Source organism: Gracilinanus agilis, chromosome 5 (assembly GCF_016433145.1).
Source record: "Gracilinanus agilis isolate LMUSP501 chromosome 5, AgileGrace, whole genome shotgun sequence".
NCBI classification, from domain to species: Eukaryota; Metazoa; Chordata; class Mammalia; order Didelphimorphia; family Didelphidae; genus Gracilinanus; species Gracilinanus agilis.
The window spans coordinates 51909027-51927632 of record NC_058134.1 but is presented as its reverse complement, the minus strand read 5'-3'; the positions used below and the strand labels follow the sequence as shown (position 1 = coordinate 51927632).

Below are 18606 nucleotides of genomic sequence, written 5' to 3'. Positions count from 1 at the left end.
GCCATATCTGTTTTCTGCCCCCTTATTGTCCCTGCCCAGCTCTAAGAACAGTGCCAAGTCTCTTTCTCTCTGCATTCTGCAGGGATGCTGGTAGAAATAAGGTTACAACAGGAAACACACACTGAATCAAATCAATAAAATGTTTGTTATATCGTGATTATGGACAGGAAACTTGTCAGCTCTTCTGCCTGACAGGATTTTGGACAGGATGGCCCATCTCCCTAGGACATAGATATAATTTCCCTAAATCCAACCCTCCATAAAATGTATTTATCAAAAGAGTGTTACCTATACTAGAGAAATAAAGAAGCTGCTGCCCACTCTCAGAAAAGCAGTGCATGGATGAGGCTTTAAATGCCTTTCTCCTCAGTGTAGTACACATGGAAGTTATATTTGTTGTCTAGTTCTTTTAGTTGTGTCCTACTCTTTGGGACCCTTTTTGGAGTTTTCTTGGCAAAGATCCTGGAGTGGTTTGCCATTTCCTCCACTAGTTCATTTGACAGATGAGGAAACTGAGATAATCAGAGGTTAACTAACTTGCCCAGGATCACCAGGCTAAGTGTCTGAGGTCAAATTTGAACTCAGGTCTTTCCGACTTCAAGCCCGGTGATCTATTTACTATATACCACCTAGATGCCCCATGAATGCTATATAATATATAACAGCTAAATAATGATACTAATTCTGTAAATATAACAATCAGAACTGATATATGCAAAAGCGCTTTATCCTTTTTAAACTAGACACTTGAGATACAGGGATGGTCCAACAGTGCTGCTATTGCTAAAAATGTATCTTGAACTCTTTTGGAGAGGTTCCTAAGCTGAGCAAGATGTCAGCAGGACTGGTAATTGTGCTACTGTTCTAATTCCTCATTCAGAATTCTCAGTGATTGTCATGGCAAAGAGGTGGCGCCTGAAGGGACAGAACATTTCATGTTTCTTACATTGTCAAGTTGCAATCATTATAGCAATTGTTTTTGCCTAACCTGTTTTCGTTGTTATAAGGAGGCAGTGCAATTTCCTTGATATATCTGTGTTGTAAAAACAAAAGGCACTGATAAATCTCATTTTTTTTTTTAAAAATGTAGCATTGAATTAAGGTATTTAAGAAGAGAGAACAATTAGCATTGCAGGCAGCCCTAAAACTGTCCCCAACCCTTTTGTCTTTCATTAGAATTGGCCTAATAGTAAAAGAGAATGGAGGAAGGTAAATCTTTGGTATAGAAGGAAAGGCACAGCTGCTATGCTGACCCACTAACAAGAGAACTGGGGCAGGGGGTAGTGATGGGGAATATCTGGATACTACTACCTTCCATGCCAGATCTATTGACCAGTCTGTGATGAGACGGGTCATTGTGGTATACCTTGCCCACATATATGACAGAGATCTTAGACTTGAACCTCTCTCATTCAGAAGCATAATTGGGAACCACAGCTGTCACAGTATCCTCACAGTTTGGCATTCTGAGGATAGATTTGATTTTTGAAAATAGCAAAAGTCTTTTGGAACCAAATATTATAAAACAGACAGATAGTAGCCAAAGAGTAGTATTGGACCTATTTGTATTTGGTTTGGCTTTTATTGTTAGTGTAATTATAAACTACTGAAATGTACTTTTTTTGTTCAGCAACTCTCTTTGCTGGCGATTCCAGTAATATTTTTTTTAATGGCAGCATCATTAAAACAAATATATACAAAGCCTCCTGAGGGTTAACCACTCTGAAAGATAATCTGGGCATAACAGTTCACATATATTTTATAAAATTAGCTTTATTATTCATATGGTGTACATTCTTACAGGACATATGTCTAAAGCAGTGATGGGCAAACTTTTTAAAGAGGGGGCCAAAGGAAAGGAAATGCTCATCTGTCCATCTGTTTCTAAGGCAACTCTTTCACAGTTTCAATGTATTGTATCCTACTCATTGTATTCGTCAGATTAGGAATAATGTCACGCAGCCGGATATAACATTTCAGGGGGTCGCATCTGGCCCGCAGCCCATAGTTTGCCCATCACTGGTCTAAAGCAATATGGCCTCCACTCTCAGAGCCTAAAGACTGAGGAAATAAATTGAGCTGATAGAGGAGACCTACTTTGTATCAAGAGTATCTTTTTGAAAATCTAAAAAACTTGACTAAGAAATCATGGTGGAGAACCTTTAGGTGAAAATAAAAGAAGAGACAAAAGGAAATTATATCGGTATATAACTAGACAACGTGACCCCTTGGAGAAAATGGACAATGAGTTCTTGATATAGATCACAAAAAGGGAAAATGTATTAATGATAAAGAATATTAGCTCTCAAAATCATTCTGATATATAGTAAGGGAATGATGGCTACTATAGCAGTGAGAGGAAAGTAGAAGAGGGTAAGGATGGAGAAATACCAAAGCCACGAGGATAAACCAAAGCAGAGCCATTTTCAAATCCTTTCAGGGGCAGGACAAGCCTAATAGAAGGAGACAGAGACAGAGACAGAGAGGGAGGGATTCCAAAAACTACAAAACTGATGAGTTTGATGTCAACCCTCTGTGAAAGTCCAGGACATGTTATTAAGAAAATAGTTTATGAACCCCTAGAAAAGGAAAAAGTTTGTGTTTACTAAAAACATCATGCCAGACTCATTTCCCTTTATGACTAGCCTGGTAGGTTAGTGGAATGCCAGACCTTTCCATTAAAGAGTTCTTTGATCTCTGCCCCTCCACTAATTTGTAATAATCTGTTTTTCAGTTGGATTCATGACATGTTGTACCTTTCTGCTTAATTTGTTATTCCCCAATTTGTACTATAATTATTTGTGTGCATGGCTAAAGTCCTATTCTCCTGCTTCATTGTGGCGTGGAGATGACCCTGGGATTCTTCAGGGATAGCAGAGTAAAAGCTCCAGTAATTCTTACCAAGCTGAAAAGGCTTTGGGTGTGTCACTAGTGATGGAATCTGTCCTTTTTCTCAGGACTAGGCTAGATAAGCTCAGAGAGGCTCTTTGTGTTGTTGACTGCAGTAAGGAATTTTTCAGCCACAAAAATTCTCAGAGACTGTCTACTAAGGTAAGGATGTTAATTTGATTCAATGGAGGGTAGAGCCTATAACTAAAATTACAAGTCTTTGAAATACTTGAGTGAGAGAATAAGGTTTATCCAGAGATCTCTTCTGGACTGTAAGCTCCCTAAGGGCAAGTCTTTTATATCTTCATCAGTACCTAATATAATTAGTTATGACAGATGCTTAATAAATATTTGATGAGTGAATGAATAAATACAGCAGAACCCAATGGCCCTGAGATTTCATCTATATCAGTGAAGTTAAGCCCTTGCTGGACATAAAGATAGGCAAAGTCTGGGTCCCTGCCCACAGGGAGTCATATGGATATTATCTCCACAAGTATGGGTCCAAGAATGAATGTACCTTAACTCTAAACCATAAATAACTCAATGATATGTACAGCCTAGATGTACAAATAGCTGTTGAAGGGAAGTCAGGATGTCATAGGTGATTCCTTTGTTTATCATATTCCTCCACTAGATGGTGAGCTCTGTAATGTCTGTAAATCAGTCATCAAACAAAAGACAGTGGGTCCATGTAGAAATGTATACAAAATCTATAGAAGATAGGGAAGGCCCTGGCCCCTAAGGGGGATCCAGGAGGTCATATAGAAATTGCCTGGACTAAACTTTAAAGCACACTAGTTATTCCACATTGTAGTCATGAGGAGGGAATTCATTCTAGCCCTAGGGAACTAGAGTCTGTGCCAAGGCACCAAGATGGAAGTTGGAGAGTAATGTATGAGAACCAGCAAGAAGACCAGCCTAGCTCAATGTGATCAAGGTCTGGATAATAAGACTGGAGAAAGGTAGGGTGGGTGGGCAGGTTGTGGAGAGGAGTAAATGCCAGACAGGATTTCAGATTTAATACTAGACGTGAGAGGGAGCATCCTATTAGGGAACACTTCCTCACCAACAATGCCTACTACGGTGTTTTCTACCCTCTGGGTGCTTTCTAAATGGTGATGGAAGAGATAGAGGGAAGAATTAAGGGAGGGGGAAGTATACAGAGAAGATGAGAAGAGCTGGGCCTAGAATAAAAGAATTTAACCAAGTGAGGGGAAGAAATAGGAAACTCCAACAGAGAGAATGGTACAATTAAAGAAAGGCTCAGAGTCAAAGTGGGGAGAGAGTAAACAGATCTGCCTTACAAGACTAGCATTACTGTTTCAGGAAATAATAAAAAAAATGCATAGGTATCTGAGATCTTATTATAGAGACCTTTGAAAGTTAAGAAAAGGGGTTTGGACTTGATATGGTAGCCAATAAGACATATTATAGGTTTTTAGGCAGAGGAGTAATGTAATTAAAGCAATGTTTTGGATGGATTAGTCTGGTACTGACATAGAGTTGGCATAAAGTGATGGCTTTGGAGAGGGTACGGAAGGGAGAAACTGAAGGCAAAGAAATCATCTGAAAGGCTTCTCCAAAAGTGAGTTAATTAGGGTTTAGGCTAGGGTGTTTCCATATCCCTAACTGAAAGTATTCTCTCCCTCCTCAGATTCTCCTTGAGCTCATTGGGTGTAGCTAAGCTCTCCTTTTCCACCATCATTCTCTACTTTCTGTTTATCTGTATGTGTCTCTTAGTCTGTCTTCCCATCCAAATAGAGTGGCAGCTACTTGAGGGCACAGTTTTGACTTTGTCTTTGTAACCCATCAGCTACGATCCCCAGAACGGAGCCTGACACATAGTAGAGGCCTAATCAGTGTTTGTTGGATTCAGTGGAATTGAACTAAACTGAAATGAATGGCTCTGCTTAGGATTTTCATGGTGGACACAAAATGTAGGTCACAACAGAATTGCAGAGGGGCTCAAGTTTGAGCACGTGTGCCTGGTTTAATGCTGTGGACCTCACCAAAGCCATGCCCACCAGTCAGCAGCTGTCACCAGGCTTTATTATTTCAGCTAACACTCCCCTAGGGAATCCAGGCTACAGGCATATATGAGAGGCTAGAAACAGCTGATACATGCAAAATACAAGAGGATTGCATTCCTTCCTAAGCACATCCCCATCCTGAAGCTGGCTGTATCCAGAGTCAGGGAACTAACTCTCTGGTTTCTCCACGAGGACATTTGAGAAAGTCCTTGTACTCTGAGAAGCTCTGTCCCCACAGGGCCTGAGATTCCTTCTTCCCCTGACCCTACACAAAAGTGTTAGTGACGTCTGTTGAGTCAGAGACTCAGGCAGTAGCATGAGCTCTGCCTTGTGGAATGACTAGGCTGGGACCTCGTGAGCTTCAAAAGGTTGGAAGAGTAGACTACAAAAGATCTGTTGATGGGTGTACATTCCAGAGTGTGGCAGCAGCTGAGCTGGTGGGGGGCCAAGCTTCAAGTGACCTGCTTAACCCAGCTGCCTCAATGGATGAAAGGGAGCTAAGGCCTATCTGTGAGGCCCCTTTCAGAGGAGAACTTGGTAGAGAAGGGGGAATGCTTTGTGGCTGATGACTGCTTTCAGTTTGAACCCACTCTTCCTAGGAGCTGCTCAGTAGGAGGGAGATATGACCCCCACAGATGTTGGGAGGAAATGTTTTTGCTTCTTTTCTTGAGCTGTTTTTTGGAAAGGCGACAATAAAAGAGAGGAAAAAAAAGGAAAAGAAGGTCTTGTTTCTGTGTTCTCCAAGATAGCAAGAAATTGCCTGTTTCTTTCAGGTTTAGTGAATTGAGAGCCAGGCTAGAGAGAGAAGGTCCTAGGTTCAAATCTGGCCTGAAACACTTCCTAGTTGTGTGAGCCTGGTCAACTCCCTTACTTAACCCCCATTGTCTAGCCCTTATTGTTCTTCTACCTTGGAGCCAATACCAAGACAGTAGGTAAGGATTTTTAAAAACTACATCTCAAGTGGTAGCAATGGGAATTCCCTTTACTCCTTGGATGATATTTGTCAAGTCACTAAACCTCTCTCCACCTCAGTTTTTTCATCTTCAAAAATGAAAGTGGTGACTTTGATGACCTTTCCAGATTCAAATCTGTGATCTTGAGGTCATGGCTATAAACCCCACAGACATGCCAAAGGAAGAAACTACAAGACCTGCTGCTACAGAAGAAAAGGGGAAAAATTAAAATAAGAAAATGTTAGGAATTTAAGAAAAGTGGTCCTTTGATCAGAAAGAAAACGGTGCTTCAAACCTCTGAGTTAACAATCAACGGTAGAAAAAGGATAAGTTACCTTAAAGGGCTGTCTGGGAATGATTTGGACCAAGAAGAATAATTATTCCTTGTTTTAATCTATTTCCATGGAAGTAGGTCTTCTTATATATGAGTTTACAAAGAGAATATCTTGGATAATATAAAGAATTTGTAGAGCATAGATTTTTTTTTCAGTAAGGTATTAGGAATCTTCATTGTTCCCATTTAGAAATGTCACTTCTGACAGTGTTTCTGGGATTTATTAAGAAGATTAAAAGCCTTGATCTATTGAGCACATGGTCAGCTTATTCTTCAGTTAAGAACTGTGGTTAGAAACTATGGCACATGTTACAATCTTCATTCACAGGTCTGAACCTCCTTGCTAAGATAAATGTCGCTGATGACTGAAAACAAGATGAGTATTTCTTTTCTTGTTCCCAAGCCATCAGTGGCCATGCTTTATGGATCAAATGCCAGAAATGTACAATCAAATTAAAACCACCATAGTGTGAGACATATAGAATACTAATTATTATTTGCTGACTAATAACTTCCAGTTCCTCAGTGTGAATTGGTCTTAGCCTAAAAATTTAACTAAACAAACTTCCTCAAGATAAATAAAGAATATAGTGGATATTAAATGAGATAAAAGGTGGGCTTAGAGAGACATCTCATCTGTGCAGAGAGAATCAAACAAGAAGTCATTAGAATAGCTTAAATCTTAGGAGAACTGAAAGGAAGAGTTCCCATCGACTTCCATATTTGTTTGATTTTGTTTAAAACATTCAGTACTTCTTGATACTTTTAAATTTCCAAAATGCAAACAAATTTGCAAATCTTGGTGTCAAGACAGGACCTGATTCTAGAGATGAAGAAGATTTTATTGAATATAGAGTTTAGAGAGAGCTTTGAGGCTATTATCCAGCACTTTAATTGTCTGTATGAGGAAACTCAGATTCATAGGAGTGAAGGTATTTGTTAAAAGTCCCTCAAATTCTAAGTAGCAGAACAAAGAGGGGAACTTTGGTCCTCTGCCTCCCAATCCTTTGTTCTTGCTCCTACATCAGGCTACTTAGGATGATGGTTATAGACAAGAGGAACATAATGAAGCCATTGTGATAGGCTTTAAAGGCCAAAGAGAGGAATTTCTATTTGATCCTTGGGTGAAGGAATTGCTGCTGAAGCTTCTTTAGCAAGGAAAGACTTTAGGAATTTGTTAGCTGTGTGGAGGATGCATTAGAAAGGAAAGAAACTAGAGGCAGAGAGGACAAACAGAAAGTTGATGCAGGAGGAGGAGGAAGGTGGTTGAAGAAAGTGGATAGGAAGGAGAGGGGAGAGTGGCTAAGGTGGTAGAATCACTCAGGCCAGGCATGTAGACTCTTTGGAATAAAAGACTGAAATGGTCATGAGGCTTTCTTGTTTTAGTCCATAAGGATACACATCAATCCTCCTAAAGCTAGTGCATGTGGGGGCCCTAGAGGACATGAAACACCTTTTCAGAATTTCTCTTTGTTCCCTGCATCTCTGACCAGGCCCTTTCTCCTCTCTCTGCATTCGCAGAGACTTTGTCTGCACCCATGGACTCAATTATCTCTTCTCGGTCATATCAATGATTCCCCAAACCACATGCCCAGCTCTCATTTTGCTCTAGACCAGTGATGGGCAAACTTTTTAAAGAGGGGGTTCAAAGAAAAGGAAATGCTCATCTGTCAGTCTGTTTCTAAGGCAACTCTTTAGAAGTTTCATGGTATTGTATCCTACTTATTGTATTCCTCAGATTAGGAATAATGTCATGTGGCCAGATAGAACATTTCAGGGGGCTGCATCTGGCCTGCGGGCTGTAGTTTTCCCATCACTGCTCTAGGGCTTTGGTCCCACATCTCTGGCCACCTACTAGACACTTCCAAATAGATGTCACGCAAGCATGCCAAACTCAATGTGTCCAAAACCAGATGCTATCTCCTTTCCCATGAAGGCACACGTCTTCCTCTCTTAAATCCAGTTCATGTATGAGTCAAGACATCACCCTGTGATATGATTGGTCTTCTTCAAAACAAAGGACCAATAGCATATCTTCCTAATGTCCCCATTTCTGACAAGGGCACCATTATTTTTCCAAATTCATGTTTCATATCTCTTTGCTCTTGCTGATTCCTCCATAGCCAGTCACCTGTGTGGTTCTGTTCCATTCTGCCTCCACAGCCTTTCTTGAATCCATCCCCTTCTCTCCATTCCCACATCTTCTCTTCCCCCCCACCCTCTTCTTTCAGCTAGACTGCTGCAACAGTCTCATGTATGTCCACCCTTCCTCAAGGAGGTCCTATTCGAAGTAGGTCTTCCCTGACCCTAAGATCAAGTAGAAGCTCCTCTTTGAACATTGAAAGTCCTTCACAGTGTGAAAGCCAAAGTCTAGATTAACTTCTTGGGTTGGTTTCGCACTCCTTCCTGACATGCATTCTCTGTTCCAGGCAAACTGGGCCACTTTCTCTTCTCCATACACAACATTCTCTTCTTGCCATCAGACCCTTGCATGGGATGGCCCTCTTGTCTAGAAAGTTCTCTCTCCATGCCTCTGTCTCTTAAAAGTTTTGGTTTAACCGCCTTCAAAGTAAAGGTCAAATGCTACCTCCAAGAGCCCTTTCACAAGTCTTCCAGTGGGACTAGTACCTCACCAATTTTGACATGTATATATGTGTGTGCATATATTTATATGTGTTTATCTGTATAGACATATAAAGAAAGATGAGTATTTACAGATATATAAGCATATCCTATACATCTGAATGAAATACACACCTAGTATTCTTTTTTTAATCTTTCTCTTCCATCTTAGAATTAATACTAAGTATAGTTCCAAGGCAGAAGAGCAGTAAAGGCTAGGCAATGGGGGTTACTTGCTCAGGGTCACACAGCTAGGAAGTATCTGAGGCCATATTTGAATCCAGGACCTCCTGTCTCAAGGCCTGGCTCTCAATCCACCGAGCCTCCTAGTTGCCCCTACATACATAGTATTCTAAAAACCTTTGTTCAGTTTTGAGTGTAAATCTGAATTTACTACTCTGAGAATATGCTGGATCCTGCCCCACCCCATCCCCAAGCAGAATGTAAGCTCTCTTACAATATTTTACAAGTCCATTACTCAAAGGCTTTATCATGGTTTATTATTTCTAGAAGTTATCCAACCATTCACCACCTAGTAAGAGGTAGTAGATAAGAGAGGTAGATTTGGAGTCAGGAGACCTAGGATTCAAATCCTAAATCTATCCTTTACTATGTGAACAAACTCATGTATACAAATATCTGCAAAACCTCTCAAAAGTTTGTTTGTGATGCTGAAATGAGATCCTGTATATAAAGTTCTTCGCTTAAAGTCCTAAACAACTGTCCCTTATTATTATCATTCTTATTATAAGTCTTGGATTGACCCATAATTTATCTGTTTCTTAATATAACACTCAGTTTGCATGACCTTCCTAATGCATAAGTTTGACCATGTCTACCCCCTACACAATAAACTCCAGTGGCTCCGTATCACCTCCAAGACCAAATGCTCTGTCTGGCATTCAAAGTTCTTCTTAACTTGTTCCCTGCCCCAATAGATACTAAAAAAATAAAGGATGTAAGCTCCTTGAGGATGGAGACCGTCTCCCTTTGCTATTGATAGCCCTGGTGCCTGAGTTTAGTTGGCATTTAACAAATGTTTGTTGACTGAAAGTGATTGAATGTGTACTTATGATACCGCAAAGATGGTGCCTAGGATGGCTACTTCACTGGAAGTTAAATATTATTTAAGATTTGTAATGATTATCATTTTAAATGCTACTTTTCAATTTCTGACAGGTGACTTAATACAGATACCAAGTTCTGAGTTAAGGATACAACTTTGTAAGTGCATTGTTGATTTTTACCATGCAGAACCACTAAAGAAGCAAATTGCAGGTGAAGTATATTTTTTAAGTGTAACATATGCCACCATATACCCGCTATAATCCCTTTGAGTAGAGGAAGACTTGTAATTATGGTCTATACCAATTAGATGGTTTTCTAGAATCTCAAGATTTTCACTGATTCTAAACAAAAATTGATTTTCTATGTATCTTTTATTTGAAAATGTTTAGGTACCTAACAGAACTTTTAAATGATCTACCACTTACACAATTTCCTTACAATTGCACATTCCATTCAATAGGTATGTAGGATATGTTTTTCCCCATTATTATCCTATTATATATAGGATATTTTGCAATCATCTATAATATTTTAATCAGTTTTTGAATAAGACATTTACATCATCTAACTCAAGCCCTATTCTCAGATACTTTTAGGATAGAACGAATTCTTGAAGCTCTTTTCGAAGGAGATTAATGGAGGAAGATGCGAACAGGGATCATTATGTAGAACTAGTAAAAGGCAAATTAGTAACTAGGCAAAGCTTAAGACCTGGTAAACCTTGAGGGACGGCTGATGGGTGGCACCCTGGATAGAATGCTGGGCCTAGAGTCAGGAAGACTCATCTTCTTGAGTTCAAATCTGACTTCAGACACTTAATAGCTGTGTGAACCTGAGTAAGTCATGTAATGCTATTTGCCTCGGGTTTTCTCATCTGGAAAATGATCTGGAGAGGGAAATAGGAAACCACTCTGGTATCTTTGCAAGAAAATCACATAAAATGGGGTCATAATGAGCTGGACAAAGCTGAAACGACTAATAACAACAACTACCTTGAGGCAGGTAGATGGCTCAATGGATAGTGTTCTGAGCCTAGAGTCAGGAAGATCTGAGTTCAAATCTGGCCTCAGACATCTACTAGCAGTGTGACACTAGACAAGTCATTTAATCTCTGTCCTGATTCACCATAGAAGGAAATGGCAAACTACTCTAGTATTTTTGCCAAGAAAACCCCATGGACAGTATTGGCATACTAGGGTCACAAAGTCACAGAATCAAGAACAACAAAACCTTGTAGGTCTTAAAGTCAGTAAGTCAAGTCAATAAGCATTTATTAAGCACTTTCTATATGTCAGGCACTGTGCATAAAAAGAAAAACAATCCCTGCCCCCAAGGACCTCCTATCCTAACATGAGGCCCATATGTCAATACCCAGGTATATATATATATACACACAGGATAGAAAAAGAATAAATAGAGGGGAATCCCAGAGAGGAACACATGAGCAGTGGAGGTACCAGGAAAGGACTCCTACCAAAAGGGGATTTGAACTGAGTCTTCAAGGAAGATGGAGGAATCAAGAGAGAAAATATCCCAGGCATGGGGAAGAACCAGGGAAAGGGCAAGGAGAAGAGAGCATTGTGTGCATGGAATTGTCAGTAGATCTATGTAGCTGGAGCATATAGCACATAAAAGATGACCAGAAGAGTAGGAAGGAGACCATTTATTAAGGGCTTTAAATGTCACACAGAAGAGTATATATCTGATCTTGGTAAAGAGCCATTGGGATTTATGGGGTAAGGAAATGATACAGTGACAGCTACCCTTTAGAAAATCTCTTTGGCAGCGGAATGGGGAATAGATTGGAATGGGGAGAGCCTTGCAGCACAAAGACTAGTTAGCAGACTGTTATGGAGGCTAGGTAGAAGTGATAGTGTCCATGTGAGGAGAGAGAAGGGAACATACACAAGAGATGTCATGAAGGTAGAACTGCCAAGATTCAGCAGCTCTTTGGATGTGTAGGGGAGGTAAGGGACAGTGAGGTATGGAGAATGACATCAAGACTGCAAACCTAGGTGACTAGAAGGGTGGTGCTGCCTTCAGCAGGAATAAAGAGCATCAGGGGGAAAAAAGAAGAATTTTGGTAGAGAAAGATAATGAGTTTCGTCTAGGATATCTATGGGAAATCCAGTTTGAGTCCAAAAGATAATTGCTGACATGAGCCTGACTTTAGGAGAGATCTGGGAATTACCTACATAAAGATGATTGTTTAATCCAGTGGAACTATGACATCACCAAATGAGACAGGGCAGATGGAAAAGAGAAGAGAATTTGAGACCTTGTGGAATATCCACAGTTAAGGGTCATAACATGTCCGGAAATCCAGTAAATGAAAATGAGAATTGTCTAACTAGCCAAGAAAACCAGGGAAAAGAAGTGTCACAAAAAAACTTAAAGAGGAGAAAATATTCAGGAGGAAGAAAAAAAAATCAGCAAATGCTCAAAAAATATGAACCCTGAGAGGAGGTCATTCAGTTTGGTATTTAAGAGATCCCTGATAGCTTTGAAGAAGGCAGAAAGAAGTGAGAAATGAGGTGGAAACCAGATAGCAGAAGATGAGAGGAGAGAAAATAGAGGCACTTAGAAGAGATCACTTTTTCAGAGTTCAGCCATGAAGGGGAGAAGAGAGTTAGGACCATAGCTAACAGGAATGGATGAAGTCAGAGGGGAGAAATGGGCATGATTGTTGGCATTCGGGAAGGAGCCAGGAGTAAGGAAAGGTTGTAGAAAAAAGGAAGTGGACTAATAGGAGGGAATTGTTCTCCGGATTCTGAGTACGCCCTGCTGCTCACAATCAGTTTTAGGCTTGCTAGTGTTCAATGGAGGTAGCTATCATCAGAGATTTAGTCTCCTAGTAGCTCCTCTCTGATTCTGGTTTTGAGACTAGACAAGATTATCTTGAGGCCCATATAAAAGTGGAAACTTGAAATCTGGATCAAATCTCCACTTTAAAAGCCAGCATCAATAAATGAAGTTTCTGCTAACCAGCGTCATTTACAGCTTGAGATGGGGCTTTCCCAGAAAAGACACTCCTTTCTGCATTCAAATATACCTGGGTTCAGTCCTGGGAGAATAAAGCCTTAAAGAGAGTTTTTTGATTTCTGCTGTCTCCCAAGTACTCTCCTCCTTATCCTGTCTTCACCCTCGTGCCCCAGAGAACTTCTCTAATATAAACTCGGTTATGGCTCATTTCTAGGGTCTCCCTAAAAAAGATTAAAAGGGTCTCTTCCAGAAGTATTCTCAAAGTGAAAAATGCAAAAGATTCATTGGCATGCATTAACTTATGGGTAAAATAATGTATATTCTCTACTTTATTCTACTGTGCGGAAAGAAAGACCTCTAGGAACATTTGCAACTGCTTAATACATTTTCCCTTCACCTTGCATCTATACTATTTGGTCAACAGCTCATGGTCCATATTGTCTGGTGAGCTAAGTATTCATTCCTGGCTTATCCTCTTGACCCAGATCATCATCTCTAAGAAACATATAGTTGCATACAATAAGCCTGCTAGGCAGCTAGCCTCTTTGGACCTCTCAGACTCACTAGATAACCACTGAGGTTAAAAATATGCATCTCTCAAACTCACTGTTGAGAAAACCATTCTAAGGGAAAGAAATGCAAAGTACAAGGGGCAGCCAAAGACTTGAGATTCAGTCTTGGACTCACTTTGAAAGCAAATGTTCCCAGTGCCATTGTAGCCATCCCTATAGCTGCTGCTAGGGAGTAGAAGGAAGAAAAACCACCTCCTCCTTGTCATGAGGGAGGTGGCAGTGAGTTTCTTTTCCAAGGCAGAAGAGTGATAAGGATAGGCAGTGGGGGTTAAGTGGCTCGCCCAGGACCACACAGCTAGGACAATTCTGAGACCAGATTTAAACCCAAGACTTCCCATCTAAAGGCCTGGCTTTCCATCCACTGAACCACCTAGCTGCCCCTCTTCTCTTCTTTGGGAAGTCCTGGATTCAAATTTGGCCTCAGACACTTCCTAGCTCTGTGATCCTGGGCAAGTCACTAAACTCCAGTTGCCTCACCCTTACTGCTCTTCTTTTTTCTTCTTTTTTTAAACCTTTACCTTCTGGCAAAAAAGTGGTAAGGGTGGGCAATGGGGGTCAAGTGACTTGCCCAGGGTCACACAGCTGGGAAGTGTCTGAGGCCAGACTTGAACCTAGGACCTCCTGTCTCTAGGCCTGGCTCTCAATCCACTGAGCTACCCAGCTCCCCCACCCTTGCTGCTCTTCTGTCTGGAAACCAATACACAGTAATGATTCCAAGACAGAAGGTAAGGGTTTAAAAAAAAAAAGTCTTTAATCATTGGCCAACTGCCTACTGTTGTATATGTGTGTGTGTAGATATATATTAATATATCTACATACACTACTTCTATATGTAATAATTGTACATTCCCTCATTTTTTATAGGTTATCAGCAAGTTACTTCAGCTTACAAGATCCGGATGATTCAAACAGGGGGTTTGGCAGAAACTTTAGTTCTTTCATGGAACCTCCTTCAAAATGAACTTCTTGAAAAGTTATGGTTACTTAAAACTTTGCAGCATCTCTCTACTTCTGGTTTGTACTTATTAAAATAACCATCTTACATCCTACTCTCTATGTTTCCGACAAGTGTAGATTTCACAATACAAATAATTTATGCAGTTGTTTTGTATGTGTGTGTTTTGTCTTTTCAGAAGTTAATTGTAATTTAATGATAAAAGCACAAGCCGCCAACAAAATCTGCTCTTGCCTAAATAACCCAGATCCTTCTGGACAACTTCTCTTCCGTTCATCAGAAATCCTATGGAACTTATTAGAAAGATCTTCGAAAGAGGAAATCATCAAGCAGCTTAGTAACTTGAACTGTCTATTGTAAGTCTTTTCTGATAAATATAAGAAAGCCTAGAGATTTCTGAGGAGGTACAGTGTAGTGGGAGGACCACTTGGCTTGGAGTCAGAAAACCAGAAGTTGGAATCTAAGTGCCAATACTTCCTAGTCATTTCCATGAGGCCAACTCTGAAACTGGAAGAAATATTTACAGAACTGTCTCTCAGGGTTGTTATGAAGAAGACATTGTCAGCCTTAAGGCATTCTCTTTCTCTCCACCTAGCTATATGTATGTGCTGATTATTGTTGATATTTTTATATACATTTGATAGGCCCATGAATCTTAGAACTGGAAATAACCCTACAGGTCACTGATGTCCTCATTTTACAGTTGAGGACACTGAGACCCAGAGGGCCTAGTGTGTAGTCAGAGTTAAAGTCTGTCAAGTACATTATTCTTCTGCTGGGGCATCATCCATGTTTCTATATCTAAGCACACATAGAACCCAAGTGGCAGACCATCTCTCTTTTCTCTCTTCATTTTGTTTCAGTCATTATATCTACTCCCATCTCTATGCAGGTAACTCTCAGATCCCTATTTCTAGACCTAGCCTCTCTGTTTTTTTATATCCTTTCTTCTCTGCATCTTCACTACATTGCTGGCTCCTGGTTTTCCTTTTCCCTATCTGAATACTCCTCTATCTCCTTTGCTGATCTCCAGCCCTGTCATGCTTCCATGAGTGCCCCGAGGCTTTGTGTTTTGATTTCTTTTCTCTCTATCCTATCTCTCTTGGTGACTCATCAGTGCCCCCAGGTTCGGTTATCCAGTCTTTGCAAGTGGCTTCTGGATCTATACCTAGCTTTTACTTGTCCCCTGAGTTCCAATCTTCCATTTCCACCCATCCCTAACTGTCCTGTATGGATCCAAGACTTACCACGAACAAAACAACTTGTGGTCTTTCTCCCCAAGCTGTCCCCTCTTCCAAACCTCCCTATTAATGTTGAAGACAACATGATTCTTCCAGTCACATTACTGTACACAGCCAGTCTGTTATCAAATCTTGCTTCAATTTATTAAATCCATATGGCCTAGATCTCTATCCACTGTGCTATCTAGTCTCTCCTTGCCTTCCTCTCTTTTCTCAAGATCATGATGGTCTTAGTGAAGCACTCTAGCCATCTACCTGCCACCCTTTGTTCTCACCTTGTGAGACTAGCCCTTCTTCTCTTTCTGTCATGTAATTCTTTATTGACAATCTTGTTGGTTTGTATTTCAGCCAGTTCATATCCAACATGTATCTCTCCATTGCCCTCTACTCAATAATCTTTAGTTCTGCAGAGGCAGTGATGTCAACATCTCTTTGCCTTAGAGCAGTGGTTCCCAAACTTTTTTGGCCTACCGCCCCCTTTCCAGAAAAAATGTTATTTAGCCCCCTGGAAATTAATTTTTTTTTTAATTTTAATAGCAATTATTAGGAAAGATCAATGCACCTGTGACCATCACTGCTCTCCTGGATCACTACAGCACCCACCAGAGAGCAGTAGCACCCACTTTGGGAATCACTGCCTTAGAGCAACATAAGTAAAATATTTGTATTCATTGAAAAGATAAATCTTTTGTATTACAAGAAGCTTGGAGTCAATAAAAGTACTTCACAATTTTCCAAAAGCAATCCATCCTACTCTTCTTTTTAATTCTTGCCCCAGCTAATTCTATATCTGTATTTGTCCCAGTGGTACATACTGTTGGACAAGCTCTATAGATGTATGTTGAAATCTGAGCAATAGGCATTTTCCATCCATTTGACTTCCTATGTAGATGGACAGACCAAACTCTTGGGTGGCTCTTCAATATCTCTTCAGTGGCTTCATACAACTAATACAATGTCATCTACAAGCATCTGGGGGAACTTGCCATCCACTGGAAATCTCTCCTCAATATGATATCTATATTGGATCTCTTCCATCACAGATGCAAATAGTTTTGTTCGGCTTTATGGCTGAACATCTGGCTTTATGCCTTGCCTAATATTTATTATCAAAGCATTATCAAAGTATCAGGGTCATACACTTTCTGAGGAATCTTGAATGTTTTTTATATATAAATGAGAGACGCTTTATTATAAAAAAAAGCCTATGAATCATCATTTTGTTCCACTGAGTACATTTTTTTCTATAGCCAACAAAAACTAAGCACCACTATCTTATATTCTCTATATCTTTAGTTAGTCGCCACATGGCAAAGATGTGGTCCATTGTTGGATATTGCTTATGTAAACTTACTCATTCCCTACTAAAACTTTATCAAAGATACCCTCATTTCAGATCTAGACGCCCCTCATACTTTATATAAAGGAGACAGTAGACACTGATGTTTTATCAACAATTGTTTTTCTTTTTTCAAACCAATAAAGTCCAAGATTTTTTTCATGCCTTTGGTTTCTTTCCCTTCTTTAGATAACTTATAAATCATTCCCTCAAAGCCCTTCTGATAATATTGTTTCCAACATGGATTTCTTTTATATATGCTTGACCTAATCCATCTTTTTTTCCTGTCTATTTTCTCTCTAGTATCTTTTTTGCTTCTTCTGTGTGCATTTCAGAGACTGCAATGTTAGAGTCCAACTGTAAGGAAACTGATTTTTTTGTAATAATTTATACAGATTTCTGTTTTCTTTCTGTTTGTATTCTTTCTGCATTCAACTTTGAATGTCCTTGGTACATTCTTAGTTGGATTTCTTGCTTAGTTGGATTTCTTACCAAATTTTATTTAGTTTCTTTATGCTTTATGAGATGACATTCCTCATAAATGTCCATCATCCTTTGCAAGATCTTTTAACTAAATTAATATTCTAATCTGATACTTCCTTTGGTAATCACTTCTATTTGGAAAATAAGTCAGTGTTTGCTAAGTCACTTTCTAGGCTCTTTTAATCTCCTTGTAATGACAATTTAATTTAGTTTCATTTTGAGATTACAACAGATGGTAGTGGTATGATTGTTATAATTTTCATTGCTTTCATTATCACTTTCCATTTTTTATTTCTAAGAACTTACTTAAATAATTCATATTTAAAGTCTTAATTTTTTCTCAATACTATTTTTTCTAATTTATTATCTCTGACCTTAGCTCTGTGAAGTTGATGATCTGATTGTATACAGATAGCTAACCCAGGGACCATTTCTAATCCATTAATATGGCTTTTCCAGTCAGTTAGAATGGATGCTCTCATTTTCTGTGGTTTTGTTGGTACTCACCATATCCATACCTACCAGTCCTTTGTTTGAAGATAGTCTTCACAATATAGAAGTATGAGGATTATGTATAACCTACAAGTCTTTGCCTTTTCTTACCTTTTTTTCCTGATTTGTATTCATCTATTTACTCCCATACCCTATAAGATTATTATAATATATATTATATATATATAATTATTCATGTCACACTTTAAGGTTTGCACACATTATCCAATTTCTATCATTATAATAACCCTGTGAGTTATTATTTCCATATTATAGGTGAGAAAAATGAGGCTTATGGAGGTTAAGTGATTTACTCATGGTCAGAGGTGGGATTTGAACCCAGTTCTTCCTGACTGTGAGGCCAATTCTCTTTCTTTTTTTTATTTTTTAAAAACCTTTACCTTCCATCTTGGAGTCAATACTGTGAATTGGCAATATAGGCAATGGGGGTTAAGTGACTTGCCCAGGGTCACACAGCTGGAATGTGTCTGAATCCAGATTTGAACCTAGGACCTCCTGTCTCTAGGCCTGGCTCTCAATCTACTGAGCTACCCAGCTGCCCCCAATTTCTCTTTCTAGAGATTCTTAGATAGCACCAACTGAGAGGGACTGACTGGAGTAGGTTCTTGGCAACCATCAAAAC

General features: G+C 39.6%; 1 protein-coding gene across 1 annotated transcript in view; it reads left to right on the top strand.

Annotated features, from left to right (window-relative positions):
• Positions 1-18606, top strand: part of CFAP69 (cilia and flagella associated protein 69) — a 71480-nt gene that overhangs the window by 18042 nt on the left and 34832 nt on the right. The window contains 3 exon segments of the mRNA XM_044678915.1: positions 10011-10109; positions 14318-14467; positions 14587-14764. Coding sequence (XP_044534850.1) covers positions 10011-10109; positions 14318-14467; positions 14587-14764 — 427 coding nt within the window.